The sequence below is a fragment of the Desmodus rotundus genome, chromosome 11, assembly GCF_022682495.2.
Source record: "Desmodus rotundus isolate HL8 chromosome 11, HLdesRot8A.1, whole genome shotgun sequence".
Classification (NCBI taxonomy): Eukaryota; Metazoa; Chordata; class Mammalia; order Chiroptera; family Phyllostomidae; genus Desmodus; species Desmodus rotundus.
In genome coordinates, this window is record NC_071397.1 from 9,902,580 (window position 1) to 9,920,390 (window position 17,811).

The window sequence follows — 17,811 nt, forward strand, 5'->3', positions numbered from 1 at the left end:
GGGTCGCCATTGGCATACAGGGTTTCACGATAGCGGAAGCCATGGTGGCTTTTGAGCGGGGGAGTGATGTGATCTGGTTTACATTTTTGAAAGGATCACTTTGTGAGGGAAAATAACTTGGACAGGACAAGAGTGGAAGCAGAGACAGCCGTTTGGGGACTTGTGCAAAGAGGCAAGAGAAGGTGGCCGCTGGCCTGGGGACAGAGGGGAAGAGCGGAGTGGGTGGGTTGAGCTACCTTTGTGGGTAGAGCAGGTCAGACTTGGGGGATTGGAGGTGAGGCTTAGGACTAGGGAGTCAAGATGAGAGTGATTCTTGGGTTTTTGACCTGAGCATCTGGGTGGAAGGGATGTGTCGTCTTTGACTGAGTTGAGGGAGATTTCAGACCTGGGACTGGGGATGGAGAACAGGTTTTTAAGGGGAAATTCAGACCTTTGTGTCCGTGAAGTTCAAGCCGCTTGTTGGGACTGGCAAGTGGACAGTGCATTTTTGGATTAAGTGGGGAAGCCTGGCTGGTACCGTCCAAGGAGAGAGAAGCAGGCCCAGGTCATTGAACATGGGGCTCCCCCACCCTGTAGAGATGTGGAGACAGGGGTCCTGAAAACTCAACTGAGAAAAATAGGCTGATGGAAGAGGAAGAGGAGCCTCTGAGCGAGCCGCAGCTGAACAGCACACTCGGCACCCCGGAGAACTCAGCTGGGGGCCCTGGGGTCTGCAGCACTGGAGGTGGCTTCCTGGGGTCGGGGTGAGCCTTGAGTGGTGAGGGGGTTGTCCAAGGGCCAGAGAGCCAGGTCCACTTGGGCTGGGCAGTGGGGACAGCATGAGCCAAGAGCAAGCCCAAAGCAGAGGGGCTCCCTCGGGGACTGGGCTGTCCTTTGTGGCTGGGAGGGGTCCTGCCGCTGCTGTGTGGATGCAAGTGAGCCCTCTGAACATGGAGAAATTTCCTCTGTTTCATCTGGGAAATACAGGAATTTTGTCTTCAAAATCCCAATTTACCTGGGTTTGTCTCACTATGTAAAAAGGGGTTTGTTTTGTTTTGTACCTTCCTCCGAATAAAAATAGCCCAGTGAAGTGCTCCCCATTTATCCTGGAGCTTCGATACCATGGATGCATGTCCTCTCCTGGGGTCAAGTACACCACTGTATGAGCTTGGCCCTTGGCAGTGTGAGGGAAGGGGCTGTTAATGGAGTCTTTTAGGAGGCGCAGGCTGCTGATCACACAAAAACCAAGTGGGTGTGATGGGGACGCACAGGACAGGAAGAACGTTTACTGGGACCGACTCCTGTGTCACTTCAGGAGAGGACAGGTGCTTGACTTAGGGTGGGGCAGTGCCATGGGCACAAGACTAGGGCTCAGGAGGTGGGAAGGTTCTGGGCCTGGGACTAGATGGGAGCCTGGGGGCCCTTTATTAGGATCTGGGAGATGGCTGCGGGCAAGTCTGTTTTGTGGAAAAGAGGCTGAGACTCGGGGGGGCAGAGCCTCAAGAGAGGCATTGAGGTGAGCAGATGGACCCAGGAGGAGAGGCCACAGCTGCATTTGCAGCGCCGTAGGCCAGCCACCCGGTGGGGAAAGGGGACCCACCTCCCAGGCCCCCTTCCTCTCTGACCTCACTTGGTCCAATTCTTGCTTAGAACTTGAATCTTTCTTCTTCTTTTTTTGATTCTCTTTTCCCATTTTCTCCATGCCCATCCCAACAATAATTATAATTGGGCTGCTACCCTGGCCCACACATCCTCAAAGACAACTGTAACTCGGGCCAACGTAGGAAAACCCACGGAAGCCAGCAAGATTAGGGTCAGTTTTGAGGTTGATCTAGAAGCAGACTTGCCTCTGTCCCTCTGTGTTGGTGGGGAAGGGGCCAGATGAGTGACCAGGATGCCACCTCCTTGGGCCGCTCCCACACTGTCCCTGAGCAGCACCTCCTCCTTTCCTCCCAGTCTTGCTGGAATGAGTATCTGACGACTCGAATAGAGCAGAACCTTGTGACAAACTGCACCTGCCCCATTGCCGACTGCCCTGCCCAGCCCACAGGAGCCTTCATTCGTGCCGTCGTCTCCTCGCCAGAGGTCATCTCCAAGGTACCCACCCCCTCCTCTGAGGGGCAGACCCCAGGGAGGGGGCCGGAGATGCGGCATCCTGGAGAGCCAGGCCCTCACCTGGTGGCACCTACGCCCCCACAGTACGAGAAGGCCCTCCTTCGTGGCTACGTGGAGAGCTGCTCCAACCTGACCTGGTGCACCAACCCCCAAGGCTGCGACCGCATCCTGTGCCGCCAGGGCCTGGGCTGCGGGACTACCTGCTCCAAGTGTGGCTGGGCCTCCTGCTTCAACTGTAGCTTCCCTGAGGTGGGCGCCCACCCCAGCCTCGATCCTGAGCCCGTACCCGCACCCCACCCCGCTCTGCACCCCTCCCTGCCACACACGCAGATTCGGCCTTGTCCTCATCCTCTGCCACCAAGTTGAGCTCTGTTCCTCCTCCTATGGTCCTCCAAGTGGGACCTCCCTCCCTCCTGCTCTCCCATGCACGCCAGCAAGACAGCCACCCTCGCTAAGGGCCCGGTCGTATCCTCACCTCCCCCTCCTGCCCTAGGCACACTACCCTGCCAGCTGTGGCCACATGTCTCAGTGGGTCGACGACGGCGGCTACTACGACGGCATGAGCGTGGAGGCCCAGAGCAAGCACCTGGCCAAGCTCATCTCCAAGCGCTGTCCCAGCTGTCAGACTCCCATCGAGAAGAACGAGGGGTGTCTGCAGTAAGAAGGGAGTACTGTGGGCCCTGGGGGAGTTGGCGGGCGCGAGAGAGGGTGAGAGGCCTGGCAGTAAGAAGGGGGCAGAGGGGCTCACAGCAGAGCTGAGCAGCAAGGGCGGTTAATCAACCACCCATGCTCTCGGCCCCCACCAGAGTGATTCCTAGAGCTCATGTTCCTTCCCCCACTTAAAAAAAATAGATTTTATATTTTAGAGAGAGGGAAGTGAGGGAGAGAAACATTAATGTGCAAGATGTGTGGATGAGTTGCCTCTTGCTCCACCCCCAACAGGGCACCTGGCCCACAATCCAAGCATGTGCCCTGACTAGGGATCGAAATGGTAACCTTTCGTTTAGCAGGCTGGTGCTCAATCTGCTGAGTCACACCAGCCAGGGCCCTTACCCGACCTTTAACTCAACACTGTAAAGGGGAATTTGGAAGTAAAGGTGTATTCAGTAGGGACCGGTAAGGTTAGGAGACTAAGGCATGGAGGAACCAGGGACATCGTCAGCGGTGCATCTAGGCCCCTGGCATCCCTGGTGCGGCCTGGCCAGAGGCAGGAGTACTGACCAGCCAGCTTCCTCCGTAGCATGACCTGTGCCAAATGCAACCACGGATTCTGCTGGCGCTGCCTCAAGTCCTGGAAGCCAAGTCACAAAGACTACTACAACTGTTCTGCCATGGTAAGGGGCTGGGCACCGGGGAGGGCAGAGGCCCATGAGCAGCTGGTGGGGGGCTCTCTGCGGGGCCCTGTGCAGAGGGGCTGTGTGGAGCAGCCCAACAGTTGCCGGAACAGTGGGGAGAAGGCAGAAGCCACCTGGGCCTACAGATGCTGGGAGGCCTGCCCTGCGAGGTCTGTGCACAGGGACCAGAGGCCCCAGAGTGGGGCTTCTCACCCCCAGGTGGCTGCAAGAGGGCCGAGGAGGGCTGGCCTTCCCGGGGCAGCAAGGCAGAGCGGGAAGGAGCAAGGACTGAGTCAGAGCCCAGTTCCACCACTCAGTGTGGGGCTTTGGGTCAGTTTACTTGTCCTCAGCATTCTCATCAGTGACGGGTTAATACCACGACCTACCTCACAGAGTTCTGAGGGTTAGACAAGAAAGTCCGGGTTAAGCCTTGCAAGGCCTCTGTGAATAGCAGCCAGTCTGATGAGCCCCATTCCACCCCAGCAAAGCATAGTAGCCCCTTCAACATGTCCTTACAGGTGAGCAAGGCAGCTCGCCAAGAGAAGCGGTTCCAGGACTACAACGAGAGGTGTACTTTCCATCACCAGGCCCGGGTGAGGAGGAGGGAAAGAGCTGGGTCTGTGGGGAGGTCGGAGGGTGGATGGGTGCGGTCCTGATTGGGACGTGGGCACACGTGCAGTGCTGAGCCACCTTCCTCTGCACAGGAGTTTGCTGTGAACTTATGGAACCGTGTGTCTGCCCTGCACGAGGTGCCCCCACCCAAGTCCTTCACCTTCCTCAGCGATGCTTGCCGGGGACTTGAGCAGGCTCGAAAGGTTGTGGTGGGTGGCGGAGGGGAGATGTGCCAAGGGGGTCTAGTGGGCTGGGCAGCTGTCCTCTGACCTGTTTGGCTGGAGCGAGTGCGGAAACAGGTGGGAGAGGCCTGACTCGGGCTCTCCCCAGGTGCTGGCCTATGCCTGCGTGTACAGCTTCTACAACCAGGACACGGAGCAAATGGACGTGGTGGAGCAGCAGACCGAGCATCTGGAGCTGCACACCACTGCCTTGCAGATCCTGCTCGGTGGGCCGCCCCGCCTGCTCAGTCCTCTCCCCCGCCCCCTCCCCTCTAAGCATCCCATCCTGGGGAGCAGGGGCCCCAGGGCACCCCTGCCCCAGCCTCCCCACTGCCACTGTCCTCTTCCTCTTCCTGACTCTTTACGGCCTCATCTCCGGTACAGGCTGTCAGTGCCTGAGGACACAGGTCTTCACCTGACCTTTGATTTGATTGACTAGGTTCTGTCTCCACCACTGGAGTGGAGGCCTCACGAATGGGTGTCTAGAGCTGGGTCTGGTGGATGTCAGTAGAACTTGGTAGATGTCCAGGAGGGGTTTGTTGGAGGAGGGAGTGGAGGGGATAGGAAGAGGGTGGAGCCCCCGCGCCCTGTTCCCTCCACAGAGGAGCTCCTGCTGCAGTGCAGAGACCTGGCCTCGGCCCTGCGCCTCCTGCGGGCGGATTGTCTGCACATGGGCCTGGAGCTGCTCCGGCTGATCCAGGACAGGGTGCTCGCTATCCTGCAGCATTCCACCCAGGTATGCCGCCCTGCCCGGGGAGCACCCGAACGAAAGGCCGCAAGGGTGGACAGGTATTCGGAGACCTGGGTGTGTGTCCCCGCTCCCAGACCAGCCGCAGGATGCTTTGGACCCTGCCAATTAACCACCTGGCATTTCCTACAAAGTAAAGGAATTAACCAGCATCCAGGCTATTTTGCCAGATCCTTGCTCAGCAGATTCACTTGGGGGAACTTTCAGACGTAGTACCCAGATGTGGATTCAGAATCCCAGGAGTGGGGGGCCAGGGGACTGGGGTCCACTGGAGTAAGGGATCTCTGTGATTCTTTCCAGCTCTGATACACTGGTGTTGGCTATGAACCTGCCCTTAGGGAGCGTACAGACTGGTAGTAACTTGGGCAGAAAAGACACACACACAGGGCTGGTCTGCCTCACCGCCCTGTCCTTGTCCCTGGATACCGAGTTTTAGTTAAATTACACAAGGTAGTGATTTGTGAGGTGCTGCGGTGTGGGAGGGAGAACAGGCGGGAGCATTCCGGCCGGGGGCACAGCACCTAGTGGGCCCTCGGAGAACGCTGGTTGAAAGGCGGGCCCAGAGGCCCAGTGGCCTCTACTGTCCTACTCCCTGCATCCTCCTGTCTCTTTGCCAGGATTTCCGGGTTGGTCTCCAAGGTCCATCGCTAGAGGCCCCGGAGGCAAAAGGGTCCAACGTGCCCAGCAATCAGTGAGTATGGGCAGAGCCTCAGAGGGGAGTGGGACATGCCAGGCTTCCTCTGGGGCTGAGCGGCACCCTCTCTCTAGGCCCCAGGGCTCCTCAGGACTGGAGGTGGCCGAGGAGGAGGAGGAGGACGACGAGGACGACGATGAGGACGATGTGCCCGCCTGGCAGCAAGATGAGTTTGACGAGGAGCTGGACAACGACAGCTTCTCCTATGATGAGTCCGAGAACCTAGACCGAGACACTTTCTTCTTTGGCGACGAGGAAGAGGATGATGATGAGGGCTATGACTGAGGGGCAGGACACAGGGAGCCCCAGGGGCCGGGACTCACCCCGACCGTTGTCATGGGGTATTCGCAGGAACGATTCCCAGCTCCCGCAGCACCTTCTTATGTTTACTGAATAAACTTTTTTCACACACTCCTCTGAAGCGTGCTGGACAGCTTCCCCAAAGGCCCGCTTCAGCTGCCCCCACCGCGTCCCACACACCAGCCCTCCTCATTCTTCAGTTTTCTGTAGACCTCCAGACTCATCTGTCATCAGAGAAGGCCCAGAGCCGGCCCATTTGACCTAAGCTGATCACGGCCAGCGAAGGTCCACACGGTGCGGGGCCAGACGCACGCCTGCCCACTTGCCCCCGCCCCAGCCCCGTGTCAGAGGAGACGGAACAGCCAGCCCCCACGGTCAGCTTTCCTCGAAACTCTTGCATGTTCCTGGCAAGGGCCCGAGGGCATTAGGAAGTATGCCCCTCCTGGGGTTTCGCTGGCATCCTCAAGGGAAGGGAAGGGAAGTGGGGTGGGAAGAGGATATTATTGAGGCCCTGCCCTGGCCCGCCACACATACATAAAGTCAGAATTGTAAACATAGCTTTTAATTTGGCACTGGGATAAAAGACACGAATGGTAGTACAGCCAAGTCTGGGATCAGAAGAATGTGGTAAAGTGGGGTTAAGTCAGGTGGTTGGGTCAAGGGAAGAAGCCACCTACTCGGGAGGGTGAGCCTCAAAATACCGATCCAGCAGGGCCTCCACCTCTCCCTCTTCGTAGTCCCACACCTGGAACCGTGAGCCATCTGCTGCTCCCCGGATCATGGCTGAAAGCACTGGAGAGGCAGAAGAAGGTCAAGGTGCCCCCCATACTTCCCCCTCTCTGTGCTCCCTTCCTCAGCCCTTGGGGGAGACACTGTACTCAGAGCCTCCCCCCCCATCACCAAAAAAAAGCAGCTGAGGACTGGTCTGAGAAAGCTGGGGAGGGAGGGAGTAGCCATCCAGGGCTTGGAGTGCTCACCTCGGCCAGACTGTGGGCGGAACAGGCACAGGACTCGCTTATTGAGGGCAGCTGCGCGGCCCAGCTCATAGCCTACGCCCAAGGATGGCTGGGTCACTTCTGCGACAACCACTGCGAAGAAAAATCAGACTGAGGCTCCATATCTGGGCTTGTAAGAGAAAGATGGCAGTGAGTATGGTGAGGAGGGAGCTTTAGGGAGTCCTAGGTGGGGAGGCCAGGCATGTTCAGGGAATCTGATGACATGGGGAGTTCATAGGTTAGAAGACGGGGTTACTCACAGTCTGCCCGCTGCAGCCAGGCCAGGTCCCGCTCATGGATGAGCCTGTCACCCCCAGCAGCCTCTTCCCCTGTGGTTGAGAGAAAGCTGGTCAAGGCCATGCACCACCCTCCGCCTCAGAGGTACTTAGTACTTCCCCTCAGCCCGTCCCCCACATCCACCCTGCTCAGGGAGAGAGGGAGGGCAGACCAGCCCAAGGCTGGAGTAAGGAAATAGAACAGCTGCAAGAAAAATTCAATCCTGTGCAAGGTGGGATGTGTGATTAGGGCCAGGTGAATGGTACAAGTGAAATCAAGGGGAGGACTCACTCACTGTGGGCCAGAGTGATTAGAGGTGGAGAAGGAGGGAGAGTGTCTCAGGTAGGGGAATGGCAGGAAGGGGCAGGGGCTGGTCCACGCAAGGAAAGGGTGGAGGAAGACTAGATTAGAGCCTGATGGAGTGGCTCTCGAGCTTTGGTAGGTACCAGAATCATCTGAGAACTTGATAAAACTACAAAGACCCAGGTGTCAGTGGGTCCGGCCACTTCATGAGCTCTCCAGGTGATTCTCATCCCCGCCAAAGTTTGACAACCACTGCTCAAATGCATGCAAAGTGACCGGTGGTTGGTGATGGGAACCGAGGGGGGAGAGGCATCCTGGGGTAAGAGGGTAAGGATCTCGGCTCCAGCTTGGGTAGATGTTACCCTTCAGTACTATTAAGGCTCACAGATACCTGCACCAGAACAGAATCGCCGCAGAACTTATTCAAAGAAATTCTAAGGCTCCAGACTACTGTATGAGATTCTGCATTTAAACAAGCTCCCTCATTATGTCTGAGGACACTAAAGGCGAAGAACCACCAGGCAGGGGCGGACGGACTGTGGAAACCAATGAACCTCACTTGCACAGGTCCCTTACAATACCCTAGCAATTTCGTGATGTCGTTTTAAGGAGGCCTCCCAGAATTTCGTTAGGGCCTGCAGATCCTGGATCTGTTTCTGGGCAGGGCCTGGGGAACCACTTAAAGTTTTGTGAGCAGAAGTACAAGTTTTAGACACATTTTTCAAACTGGAAGAGTTCGATCAGACCAACCATGTTTTAGACCCGGCACTAAATGAATTATCGGAAAAAGGAATAAAGAGAGCAATCCCACTTGCAATAGCATCAAAGACAATAAAGGACTTCGGAATAAATTTAACCAGAGAGCTGAATGGTCTGTACCCTGAAAATGATAAGCCATGGATAAAAGAAATCGAAGAAGGCACAAATAAATGGAAAGGCATCCCGTGTTCATGGGTTGGAAGAATTAGTATTGTTAAAATGTCCATACTACCCAAAGCCATCTACAGATTCGATGTCATTCCTATTAGATTACAATGGCATTTCTTACAGAGGTAGAAAAACAACCCTAAAATTTATGAGATCCCGAACAGCCAAAGCAATCCCGAGAAAGAACAAACAGGGAGGCCATCATACTTCCTGATCTCAAGCTACAGTGTAAAGCTATAAAATCAAAACCATGTGGCACCGGCATGGAAACAGACACCACGCCGATAAAACAAAATCACAAGCCCAGAAACAGCCCTGGCCTGGCGGCTCAGTTGGTTGGAATGTCGTCCTGTACACCAAATTTTGCAGGTTTGACCCTTGGTTGGGGTGCATATGAGGCAACCAATAGGTGTTTCTCTCCCCTCCTTCCTTCCCCTCCCTTCCCCTCCCTCTAAAATCAATAAGTATGTCTTCAGGGGAGGATAAAAAAATAGAACTACCGTAGGTAGGACCCAGCAATCCCAGTCGTGGGAATATAACCAAAGGCAACAACAACACTGCCGCAGAGATGCCTGCGCTCTACGATCAGAGCGGCATTCCTCACGCCAGCCAAGACACGGAAACGACCTCCGTGCCTCCGGGGGATGAAGAGAGAAAGTCGGGTATGTGTAAAATGGTACACTATTCAGCCGCGAGAAAGAAGGAAATCCTGCCATTTGAGAAAACATGGAAGGACCTTGAAGGCATTATGCTCCGTGAAATAAGTCAGACAGAGAAACACAGATAGTGTGTGATTCACTTATATGTGGAATCTAAAAACAAAAACCAAAACCAAGCCAGAAAAACCCAAACTCCTAGCAAAAGAGACTGGATTTGTGGTTACCAGAGGTGGGGGACAGGGGATTGGGAAAATACATGAAGGGGTCAAAAGGTACCAACTTCCGGTTATGGAATAAGTACCAGGGATGTAATGTACGTGATGGCTAGTTACCACTGCTGTGTGGTTATCTGAAAGTTGTTATAAGAGTAGATTCTAAGGGATCTTATCACAAGGGAAAAAAATTATTTCATGCGATAATGGATGTTAACTAAACTCATTGTGTTGATTCTTTCACAACACATGAAAGTGCAATCATGAAACTTGTACAGTGCTAAGTTCACTAGAGCTCAAAAAAATTGGGAAGAAAAAAAAAAAAAAGACCCAGCGGCCAGGAGCTAAACACATTAGTAAAAACCTAAACACATTAGTAAAAACCTGATCAGAAGGCGTGAGAGACCGTGGTGGTGAAGAGAACGGGGGTCTGTCGGGTCTAAGACAGGGCTGACACCCACTCGGCAAAGGCGCAAGCAAGGCGCTGGAGGACAAGCTTTGTCTTAATTGGGGGAGATGATGCCAGCGGGACGCGGAAACCCAAGCAGTCCCGTCCACGCCCATTCTGCCCCTCCCTACAAAATACCCTGGCAAGAGCTGGAGAAAGTTGTCCAAGAAGAATCTAAAGGTCAGGATAATAACTGAATGCAGAGACTGACCAGCTGGACCCGGACACACGCGGTCTGAGTCTCGGCTCCGCTTTCTTTTAGGGCGGAGCGCTCGCTCTCGGCCAACGGCCCTCCAGGCACGGTGGAGGACGGCCACCGTCTGGGGGAGGGCTGCTTCGATACAGGGGCCGGGCCAGGCCCGTCCCCGTCCCCGGCAGCCCGCGCTCCGCGCCCCCGCGGCCTCACCCAGCGCGCCCAGCTCCGCAAACGCCACGTGCTCGGTAAGCACGGTCCCGAAGCGCCGCAGCTGCGATACGATCCGCTGGTACAGCGCCCGGTCCTCGCGTCCGCCGCGGATGCTCCCGCAGAAGTACAGGGCCCGACGGCTAGTGTCGCCCGACTGCCCTGGCTCCCCGCGCTCCCGCGCGCCCGCTACGGTCGCCGCCATCCCGCCGCCGTCACCGCTCACCTTCCCGCGCCAGGGGGCGCTAGCCCGCCGCCACGTGATCGGAGCTGAGCCTGCGCCCGCCACCCGATGCCCAAGCGTTCACACCTGTGAAACGGGGGCGAGTCGGGAACGTGGGTGACGATACCCACGTCTGGGGAACCCACCGCCTCCTGGACTTATGAACTCTAACCTGTCCCGGAGGAAGTCGCAGTCTGCCGCACCTCACCCACTTCGCTCCCCGCTACCCGGGTCTTCGCCATCTCACCAAGGGCAACTCCATCCGCCCAGCTGCTCAGGCCCAAAAGCTTGGAGTTATTCTAGGCTCCTCTCTTTCTCTCAAACCCTACATCCAACCCATCTGCAACTCCTGTCGGTTCTCCCTTCTGACAACTCCCAGAATCTGATGCCCACCCACCACTTTGGGTGCAGCCAAGCTCATCCACTTCCCTGCTACACAGCCTGATCTCCGCTCAGCAGGCTGACGAGCCTGTGAACACTGACCTTCCTCTGCTCAAACCCTCCAATGACTCCCTTGTCACTAGGGTGAAAACCCAATCCCACAGTGGCCCACCAGGCCCAGATGACCTGGTGACTCCTCTCTAACCCCAGCTCTAATACTCTCACCAACCTTTCTGCAGCCACACTGGCTTCCTGGCAGTTCCTCAAGCATGCTGGCCTCAGAGTCCTCACGTTTGCTGTTCCCTTGGGACCCTTTTGTCCCTTTTGTCCCTGGATCACTCCCTCAACTCCTCCAAGTCTTTGTGTACACGTCATTGTTCCTGAGCACCCTCTTCAACAGGGCGGCCTCCTGTTTCCAGTGTTCTCTGTCATCCCCCCGAGCCTCTTCTCTTCTCATGTACCATATACTTTATTGATTTTGTTGTATATCTTTCTACACCTGGTAGAAAGTCCTGCCCCAGGAAGGCAGGGCTTTTTATCGGCTTGGTTCACTGTTATATCCCCAGCTTCTAGATCTGTGCCTGTCACATGGAAACATTTATCAAATATTTGTTGGATGAAGGAGTGGATCAAATGGGAAGTTGCATTTGACAGCACTTTGTAATCTGCTCAGTCCTGTAGGAAGCTCATAGAAGCAGGATATTCAGGGAGACAGTCAAATCCAGCATTGTTAACTGGTAATAATAATGAGTTCCCTCTCATTTTATTATAAAAATAACACAAATATAGCCCTGGCTAGCGTGGCTCAGTGGATTGAGTGCTGGCTTGCGAACCAAAGGGTCATGTTTCGATTCCCAATCAGGGCACCTGCCTGGGCTGCAGGCTAGATCCCCAGTCGGGGGGAGGGGCAGGGTGAGAGAGGCAACCACACATTGATGCTTCTCTCCCTTCCTCTCTGTCTAAAAATAAATTAAAAAAATCTTTTTAAAAATAACACAAATATAAGATAAAAAATTAAATGGAACAAGAGGGTATACAGTGGGAAGTGAGTCCTGAGACCCCAAACTCATTCCCCAGAGAAAAGTACCATTGGAGTTTCTTCTGAATGGTAATGAAAAAAATATCAAAGTATGGGGTTCCAGAACAGGCATAATAATAATTTTTTAAAACACAGAAACTCAAAGAGAAGGCAAGGGGATTTCAGGATATTTCTGTCCATTGATGGGTGCAGCCAGACACACAAACCAGTCACCTTCACACACACACACGCACACCTTTAAGGAGGAAGCCTCACCCAGACAACAGGATGGCCACCCTCCTTCACCCTTGTTATTCATGCTCACACCCTCCCTCCAGTTCTCCCCACAGGAGAGGAGCACGCATGCACATATACACAGGCAGCATCTTGTTCCTGCCTCTATGTCTTAAAGAAAACAAACCAGCCTCCATCTCCTTAGGGCCCACACCTCTGATGTAGCTGACATCCTCTTTCCACTTCAGGCTGAATAGAGCAGAAGGGATACTTTGCCTTTTTCTCCACACGGAAAACAATTCCCTGAGATCGGTTCTATACCCACTGTCAATTGGTGAGGATGAGAGCCCCCCCGTGGCTGGCAGCTCAGACCTCCCGGCTCCATGCAGAGAGGCCTGAGCTCAGGGGGTGGGACACCAAGCGATAGGACGAGGAACCCGGGACAGAGGGCAGTCTAGTGAGGCAGCACAATGGGGGGAAATACAGCACCAGGGGACCGGAGGCCAGAATCGAATCCTAATTAAGTCACTAATGAGTTCTGTGACCCGAGTCTCAGTTTCCTCACCTGTAAAACTGGTGAAAAATGTTTTTCTGCCTCACTCCCCGGGTTTGAGAAAGCACTTCACAAAACACAAAGTCATCATTCAAGTTGACAAGATTGTTTTCATTATGGAAAATGTCAAAAAACGTCAAATGTATGCTAACAGAGATAATATCAGAAGACTACATAGTACACGATTCCATTTTTTAAAAATGTCCCACCAGTGTGGCTCAGCTGGTTGCGTGTCTTCCCACAGAGTGAAAGGTTGTTGGTTTGATTCCCGGTCAGGGCACATGCCTGGGCTGGGGGTCTAATCTGGTCGTGGCATGTACAAGAAGCAACTGATTGATGTTTCTCTCTCACATCAGTGTTTCTCTCCCTCTCTTTCTCCCTCCTTTCCCCTCTCTCTAAAAATAAATAAATAAAAACCTTTAGGAGCAATGTCCAGAAAGGGCATATGTACTGAGAGAGACAGAAAGAGGCCAGTAGAGGCTGGGGTGAGCGTGGACATAGAGTGCAGAGGGCCCGAGGAAACTTTCTGAGGGTGTGGACATGTTCTAAAGCTGGCTGAATAGCATACCATACTTTCTCTACCCACTCAGCCATCAATGACACCGGTGGACACTTCGGTCGTTTTCCTGTCTTGGATGCTGCGAATGATGCTGCAGTGAGCGTGGGGGTGCAGGTATCTTTTCAAGATAGTGACTTCACTTCCTTTGGATAACTGCCCAGGTGTGGAATTTCTGGGTCATACAGTAGTTCTCTTTTAATTTTTTGAGGAACCTCCACACTGTTTTCCATCGTGGCTGCACCAATTTTCGATCCCACCAACGGTGCGCAAAGATGCCCTTTTCTCTACATCCTCGCTGACACTGTCATTTCCTCTGTTTTTGACAGTAGCCATTTGAACAGGTGTGAGGTGGCATCTCGCTGTGGTTTTGATTTGCATTCCCATGACGATTAGTGATGTTGAGCACCTTTTCATGTACCTGTTGGTCATTTGGATGTTTTCTTTGGGAAAATGTCTATTTTAGATCATCTGTTCATTTAAAATCAGTTTTTTTCCTATTGAGTTCTATGAGCTCTTTATACATATTAGATATTAATTCCTTACCAGATATATGATTTGCAAATATTTTCTCCCATTCCGTTGGTTCCCTTTTCATTTTGTTGATAGTTTTCTTGGCTGTGTACCTTTCCATGTTTAATGACCAGAAACTGGGCAGAATGTATGGCACAATATGTCTGAACACTGGCCATCAGGCAGCGTAGGACAGTAATCCTGGAACGACTGAAAACAAGCCAGGTGAGCTCTTCCTTCGCCCCGGCGTGTTGCCTGCGGGATCTCCAGGCTGCAGGCAGGAGGAACCCAGGCGGAGCCTGGCTGTCTTGGAGCTGAGGAGGCTGAATGGGGAGTCCAGGGAGGCCCAGGTAGCTAGTTTGTGGGGCAGAGCACAGGATAGCAGAGAGACCTCTGGAATATTCCGAGGGTTTCCTGTGACAGTCAGCTGAGGACTGATCAGACACAGGTGTGAGGAAACTCTCCGAGGTGGGAAAAGAACCATCTAAAAGGAGCAGAGCAAACAGTCCTCAGTACTCACTCAAGGATGGAAATAGAGCCCGTTCCCTCGAGCTGATGTAGGAAGACTCATAATTCATGGGGCATTGGGTAAATTATACCAGGGGGGTTTGCCTTAGTGGTGGGGAAAAAATCAGCCTCAGATTAGAGGCTGCTCAGGTCCCACATAACAAAGACTTAAAAACAAAACCTTGGAAAGATCAAACTGTTTGTAAGTAAATAAATTGCACCCCAAAACAGAGCTCAAGAATATTTACTGAAATGGAAAAATATCCAGAATCCAACAAGGTAAAATTCACAATATCTGGCATCCAGTAAAAAATTACAGTAGGGGTAGGAGCAGAAAAATATGACCCATAGTGAGAAAGAAATGGAAACTAACCCAGAAATTACTCAGATAATAAATTAGTAGACGAGTGCATTAAAAGAGTTGTCATCATTATTTGATATGTTTAAGAAGTTAGAAGAAAAATTGAATATGGAAGACTTTTAAAGACCCAGATTGAACTTCTAGAGATGTAAGCTACAATGAAAAATATGCTACAAAAGAAAAGGCTAATAAACTTGACTACAGAGCAGTAGAAAGTACCCAAAGTGAAACACAGGGAGTAGAAGGATGGGGGAATGAACAGAGCGTAAATGGGACAGCGTCAAGCACCCTGATGTGTGCGGTGACTGGGATCCATCCCTGAAGGGAAACAGAGGGCAGAATAAATATTTGAGAAGATAATGGTGGAAACATTTTCAAACTTGGTGAAAACTGTAAGCTCAACAAATCTCAAGCACAAGAAAAATGAATAAAACTACAGCAAGAAACATCATAATGAAATAGCTTAAAAGCAGTGGTAAAGAGAAAATCTGAAAAGTAGTCAGAAGAGAAAAAGACACATTACACAGACAGAAACAAAGATAAGGGTAACTGCAGATTGCTCACGGGAAACACTGCAAACAAGAAGACACTAGACTAACATTTTTTAAGTAAGGGAAAAAATTCTAACCCAATCAGACTGTGTATTATTTCTGGTCAGAATTATTTTTAAAAAATGATTTTTAGAGAGAGAAAGAGGGGGGAGAAAGAGAGATCAATTTGTCATCCCACTTATTTATGCATTCATTGGTTGATTCTTGTATGTGCCCTGACAGGGGATCAAACCTGCAACCTCGGTGTATCAGGACAATGCTCTAACCAACTGAGCTACCCGACCAGGGCTCTACTCAGGATTCTTAAGTGATGTTCTGTCTAAAGGCCTGATTGCCCTGGGCACTGACTCTGAGACAGAGATGACTGTGCAGTGTAGACTTATTGGGAAGTGCTCTGAGGACCAGCATCTGTGGAGGAGTGAAGAGAGCATAGAGGGAAGTTGAGTTCTGATGCAGTCTCCGTAGAAGCTGACCCTATCGGGAGCTTTGAAAATGAATGTCCCTTCAGAGCTGTCCCAAGTGGGGGGGGGGGAGGCCCTTGTACTCATAGGTTGATCGTTGATCAGATATGGGACGCCCCAGGAAGGGCGCGTGGTCTTGGATGAGGCATCTCCCCAGGCATATCCCCAGGCCAAGGGAAATTCCCAGAGGAGTCAGCCCGGATTCTGAAGGGGCATCTGGATGGCTCACCACACCATCCACTACACTTTCCAGAGTGAAGTGGAGAAAATCCCATCTTCTTAGCACAGCACAAAGGGCCCTTCATCCTGCACATGCCTATCCCCAGCTCACCTCAGGCTGTCCTCTCAGCCTGGAAATCTCTCTCACCCTCTGCCTGGGTTCCATTCATCTGTTGGAAAACTCCTTCTAATCCTCCAAATTACAGTTGAATGCACCTCCTCCGAGATGCCTCCTCTGCCTGTTCTTGCAGACCCAGTGACACTTCCTCCTAGCAGAGTGGTGAGGAGCACGGACTCTGGAGCCAGGGTTTGAATCGCAGCTCTGCCACTTGCTAGCTGTGTAACCGAAGGTGAATTATTCAAATTTCTGTAACTTAGTTTCTTCATCTATAAAATGGTACAGCATTAGCACTGCTGCCTCCTGGGGTCGTTATGAGAACTGAACGAGTTAATATGTGTAAAGTCAGAACAGCGACTGGCAAGAGTGAATAGGTGCTGCTATTACTATTGTTGTTGCTGTTGTTGCTATCGAAAGTGGTAGGTATGCTTTACTGAGGGCGTGAGGACGGAAGGAAGGACCTGAGAGAGACGAAGGCAAAGTACCCTCAGTGAATGCTGAGCGATCCAGAAGGGCAGGAACAGCCTCTGTGGGCCTACGTTGGGAAGAATTTTTAATGTCACAGTAAAGAGCGTGCATCTTATTTGGTAAGCAGTAAGAGACAGGGGCAGAGAGAGAGAGAGAGAGAGAGAGAGAGAGGGGCAGGATGAGCCAAGAGACAAGGGGTGTGTGTGGTGAGGTGAGACTTACAGGTGAGGAATGAATGGTGTTAGAGGAAATGCGGGTGGGGACCTACGGCAGGTGAGGGGGAACGAGTTTAGAGGAAAGCGACAGAACCATGGGGGGTGGAGTGCAGAGTCAGTTGAGGCTGATGGGGGAAGATAAAAGGGTGATGGAGACAGGTGAGGTTTATGGAGACAGGTGAGGAGAGATGGGGCTCTGCTAGGGGACGGGGATCAAGTGAACGGTTGAGACCCGCGAGGAGACCCTAAGAGCTAGAGCAGGACCGCGCGCGGGAGAGGGTCCTAGAGCTGCAGGGGTGGAGAAAGGAGAAGCGTGGAACGTGATGTCAGAGAAAGGGCGGTGATGTAAGAGCCGGGGCGGTGGGGCGGTGATGTCAGGGCTGGTGCTGATGCTGGCGGCGCAGTGCATTGTGGGCAGCTCCCCGCTCAGCCGCTGTCGCCGCCGCCCGAGGAGGATCGGGGCCGGGCCGGGCCGGGCCGGGATGGTCCCGGTCGGGAGGCCGCCGCCGGAGGGAGCGGGCCGCCCAGCGCCGCACTGAGCCGCCCCCGCCCCCGCCCCGCCGCAGCCCCGGGGGATGCGCCGCCCCAAGCCGCTGCCTCCGAAGCCGCCGCAGCGTCAGCCGCAGCGGGCCCAGAGCAGGTGAGGCGCGGCGGGGCGGGCGGGGGTCGGCGGTCGGGGTCGGGTGGGGGCCCCTTCCACGGGCCCGGCGGGCCTCGGCCTGGCTCCCCTCGCAGCGCAGCCTTCCCCAGCGCCCCCTCTGCTGCTGTCTCCGCCCGGGCCGGGACGCCGGCCTACACATCCTGGGCCGCATCCGAGGCCTGGACCGACTCCCTGCCCCCCACTCATGCCCACCCCTCCCGCCTGCCCTCCAGGGGATTCGCTCCTCGCTCCTCACCTCTGTCCCTGTCCATACGGCTTCGACCTCCTGTCGCCCCCGACAAGTCGTTTCCAGCTTTCTGCATAACCTCTCTCCCTTGTCCTCAGTCCCTCCATTTCTCCCACTGGCCTTCTTACCAACTACCTCGCCCCTTCGACTGTGCCCAGAACCCCCTCTCTCGGTCCCGGCTTCCTCATCTGCCAGCATGATCTCTCACCTGTCTCTGCCTCACCCGACCCCCTCCTCTGGTCCTGTCGCCCCCGGTCCCTTTCATTCCCCTCTGCCCCCTCCCACACATCTTCCCATCTGTTTGCATTACCCCTCACCCG

The 17,811-nt window shown here is 53.6% G+C and overlaps 3 protein-coding genes across 4 annotated transcripts in view; 2 read left to right on the plus strand and 1 right to left on the minus strand.

Annotated features, from left to right (window-relative positions):
• The window catches only part of CUL9 (cullin 9), a 35,074-nt gene extending 28,957 nt beyond the window's left edge, over positions 1-6,117 (plus strand). The window contains exons 32-41 of one of the 2 annotated variants that reach the window (XM_045193132.3): positions 1,936-2,076; positions 2,179-2,343; positions 2,588-2,751; positions 3,335-3,428; positions 3,947-4,021; positions 4,133-4,243; positions 4,371-4,488; positions 4,864-4,997; positions 5,627-5,700; positions 5,778-6,117. In XM_045193132.3, coding sequence (XP_045049067.2) covers positions 1,936-2,076; positions 2,179-2,343; positions 2,588-2,751; positions 3,335-3,428; positions 3,947-4,021; positions 4,133-4,243; positions 4,371-4,488; positions 4,864-4,997; positions 5,627-5,700; positions 5,778-5,988 — 1,287 coding nt within the window. In that variant the 3' untranslated portion in view covers positions 5,989-6,117. Of the gene's footprint in view, positions 1-1,935; positions 2,077-2,178; positions 2,344-2,587; positions 2,752-3,334; positions 3,429-3,946; positions 4,022-4,132; positions 4,250-4,370; positions 4,489-4,863; positions 4,998-5,626; positions 5,701-5,777 lie in introns of both variants that reach the window. The other variant, XM_053913874.2, reaches the window with a different exon arrangement.
• A 446-nt stretch (positions 6,118-6,563) lies between these two features.
• Positions 6,564-10,453, minus strand: DNPH1 (2'-deoxynucleoside 5'-phosphate N-hydrolase 1). The gene is made up of 4 exons (XM_053914049.1): positions 10,230-10,453; positions 7,259-7,327; positions 6,981-7,091; positions 6,564-6,795 (listed from the first exon to the last, which is right to left on the minus strand). Exons 1-4 carry the CDS (start codon positions 10,429-10,431, stop codon positions 6,677-6,679), a joined length of 501 nt encoding a protein of 166 aa, XP_053770024.1. The 5' UTR covers positions 10,432-10,453; the 3' UTR covers positions 6,564-6,676.
• Positions 10,454-17,020: 6,567 nt separating this feature from the next.
• TTBK1 (tau tubulin kinase 1) overlaps positions 17,021-17,811 on the plus strand; it is a 40,534-nt gene continuing 39,743 nt past the window's right edge. Inside the window, exon 1 of the mRNA XM_053914105.1 lies at positions 17,021-17,244. The gene's annotated coding sequence lies outside the window, so the exon portion shown is untranslated. The remainder of the gene's footprint in view (positions 17,245-17,811) is intronic.

Coding starts and splice junctions, on each gene's coding strand:
- DNPH1 (XM_053914049.1), bottom strand. CDS start 10,431: ATGGCGGCGACCGTAGCGGGCGCGCGGGAGCGCGGGGAGCCAGGGCAG. Junction 7,328..10,229: donor TGCGGAGCTGGGCGCGCTGG/GTGAGGCCGCGG, acceptor TCTCAACCACAG/GGGAAGAGGCTGCTGGGGGT. Junction 6,796..6,980: donor CCGCCCACAGTCTGGCCGAG/GTGAGCACTCCA, acceptor CTGCCTCTCCAG/TGCTTTCAGCCATGATCCGG.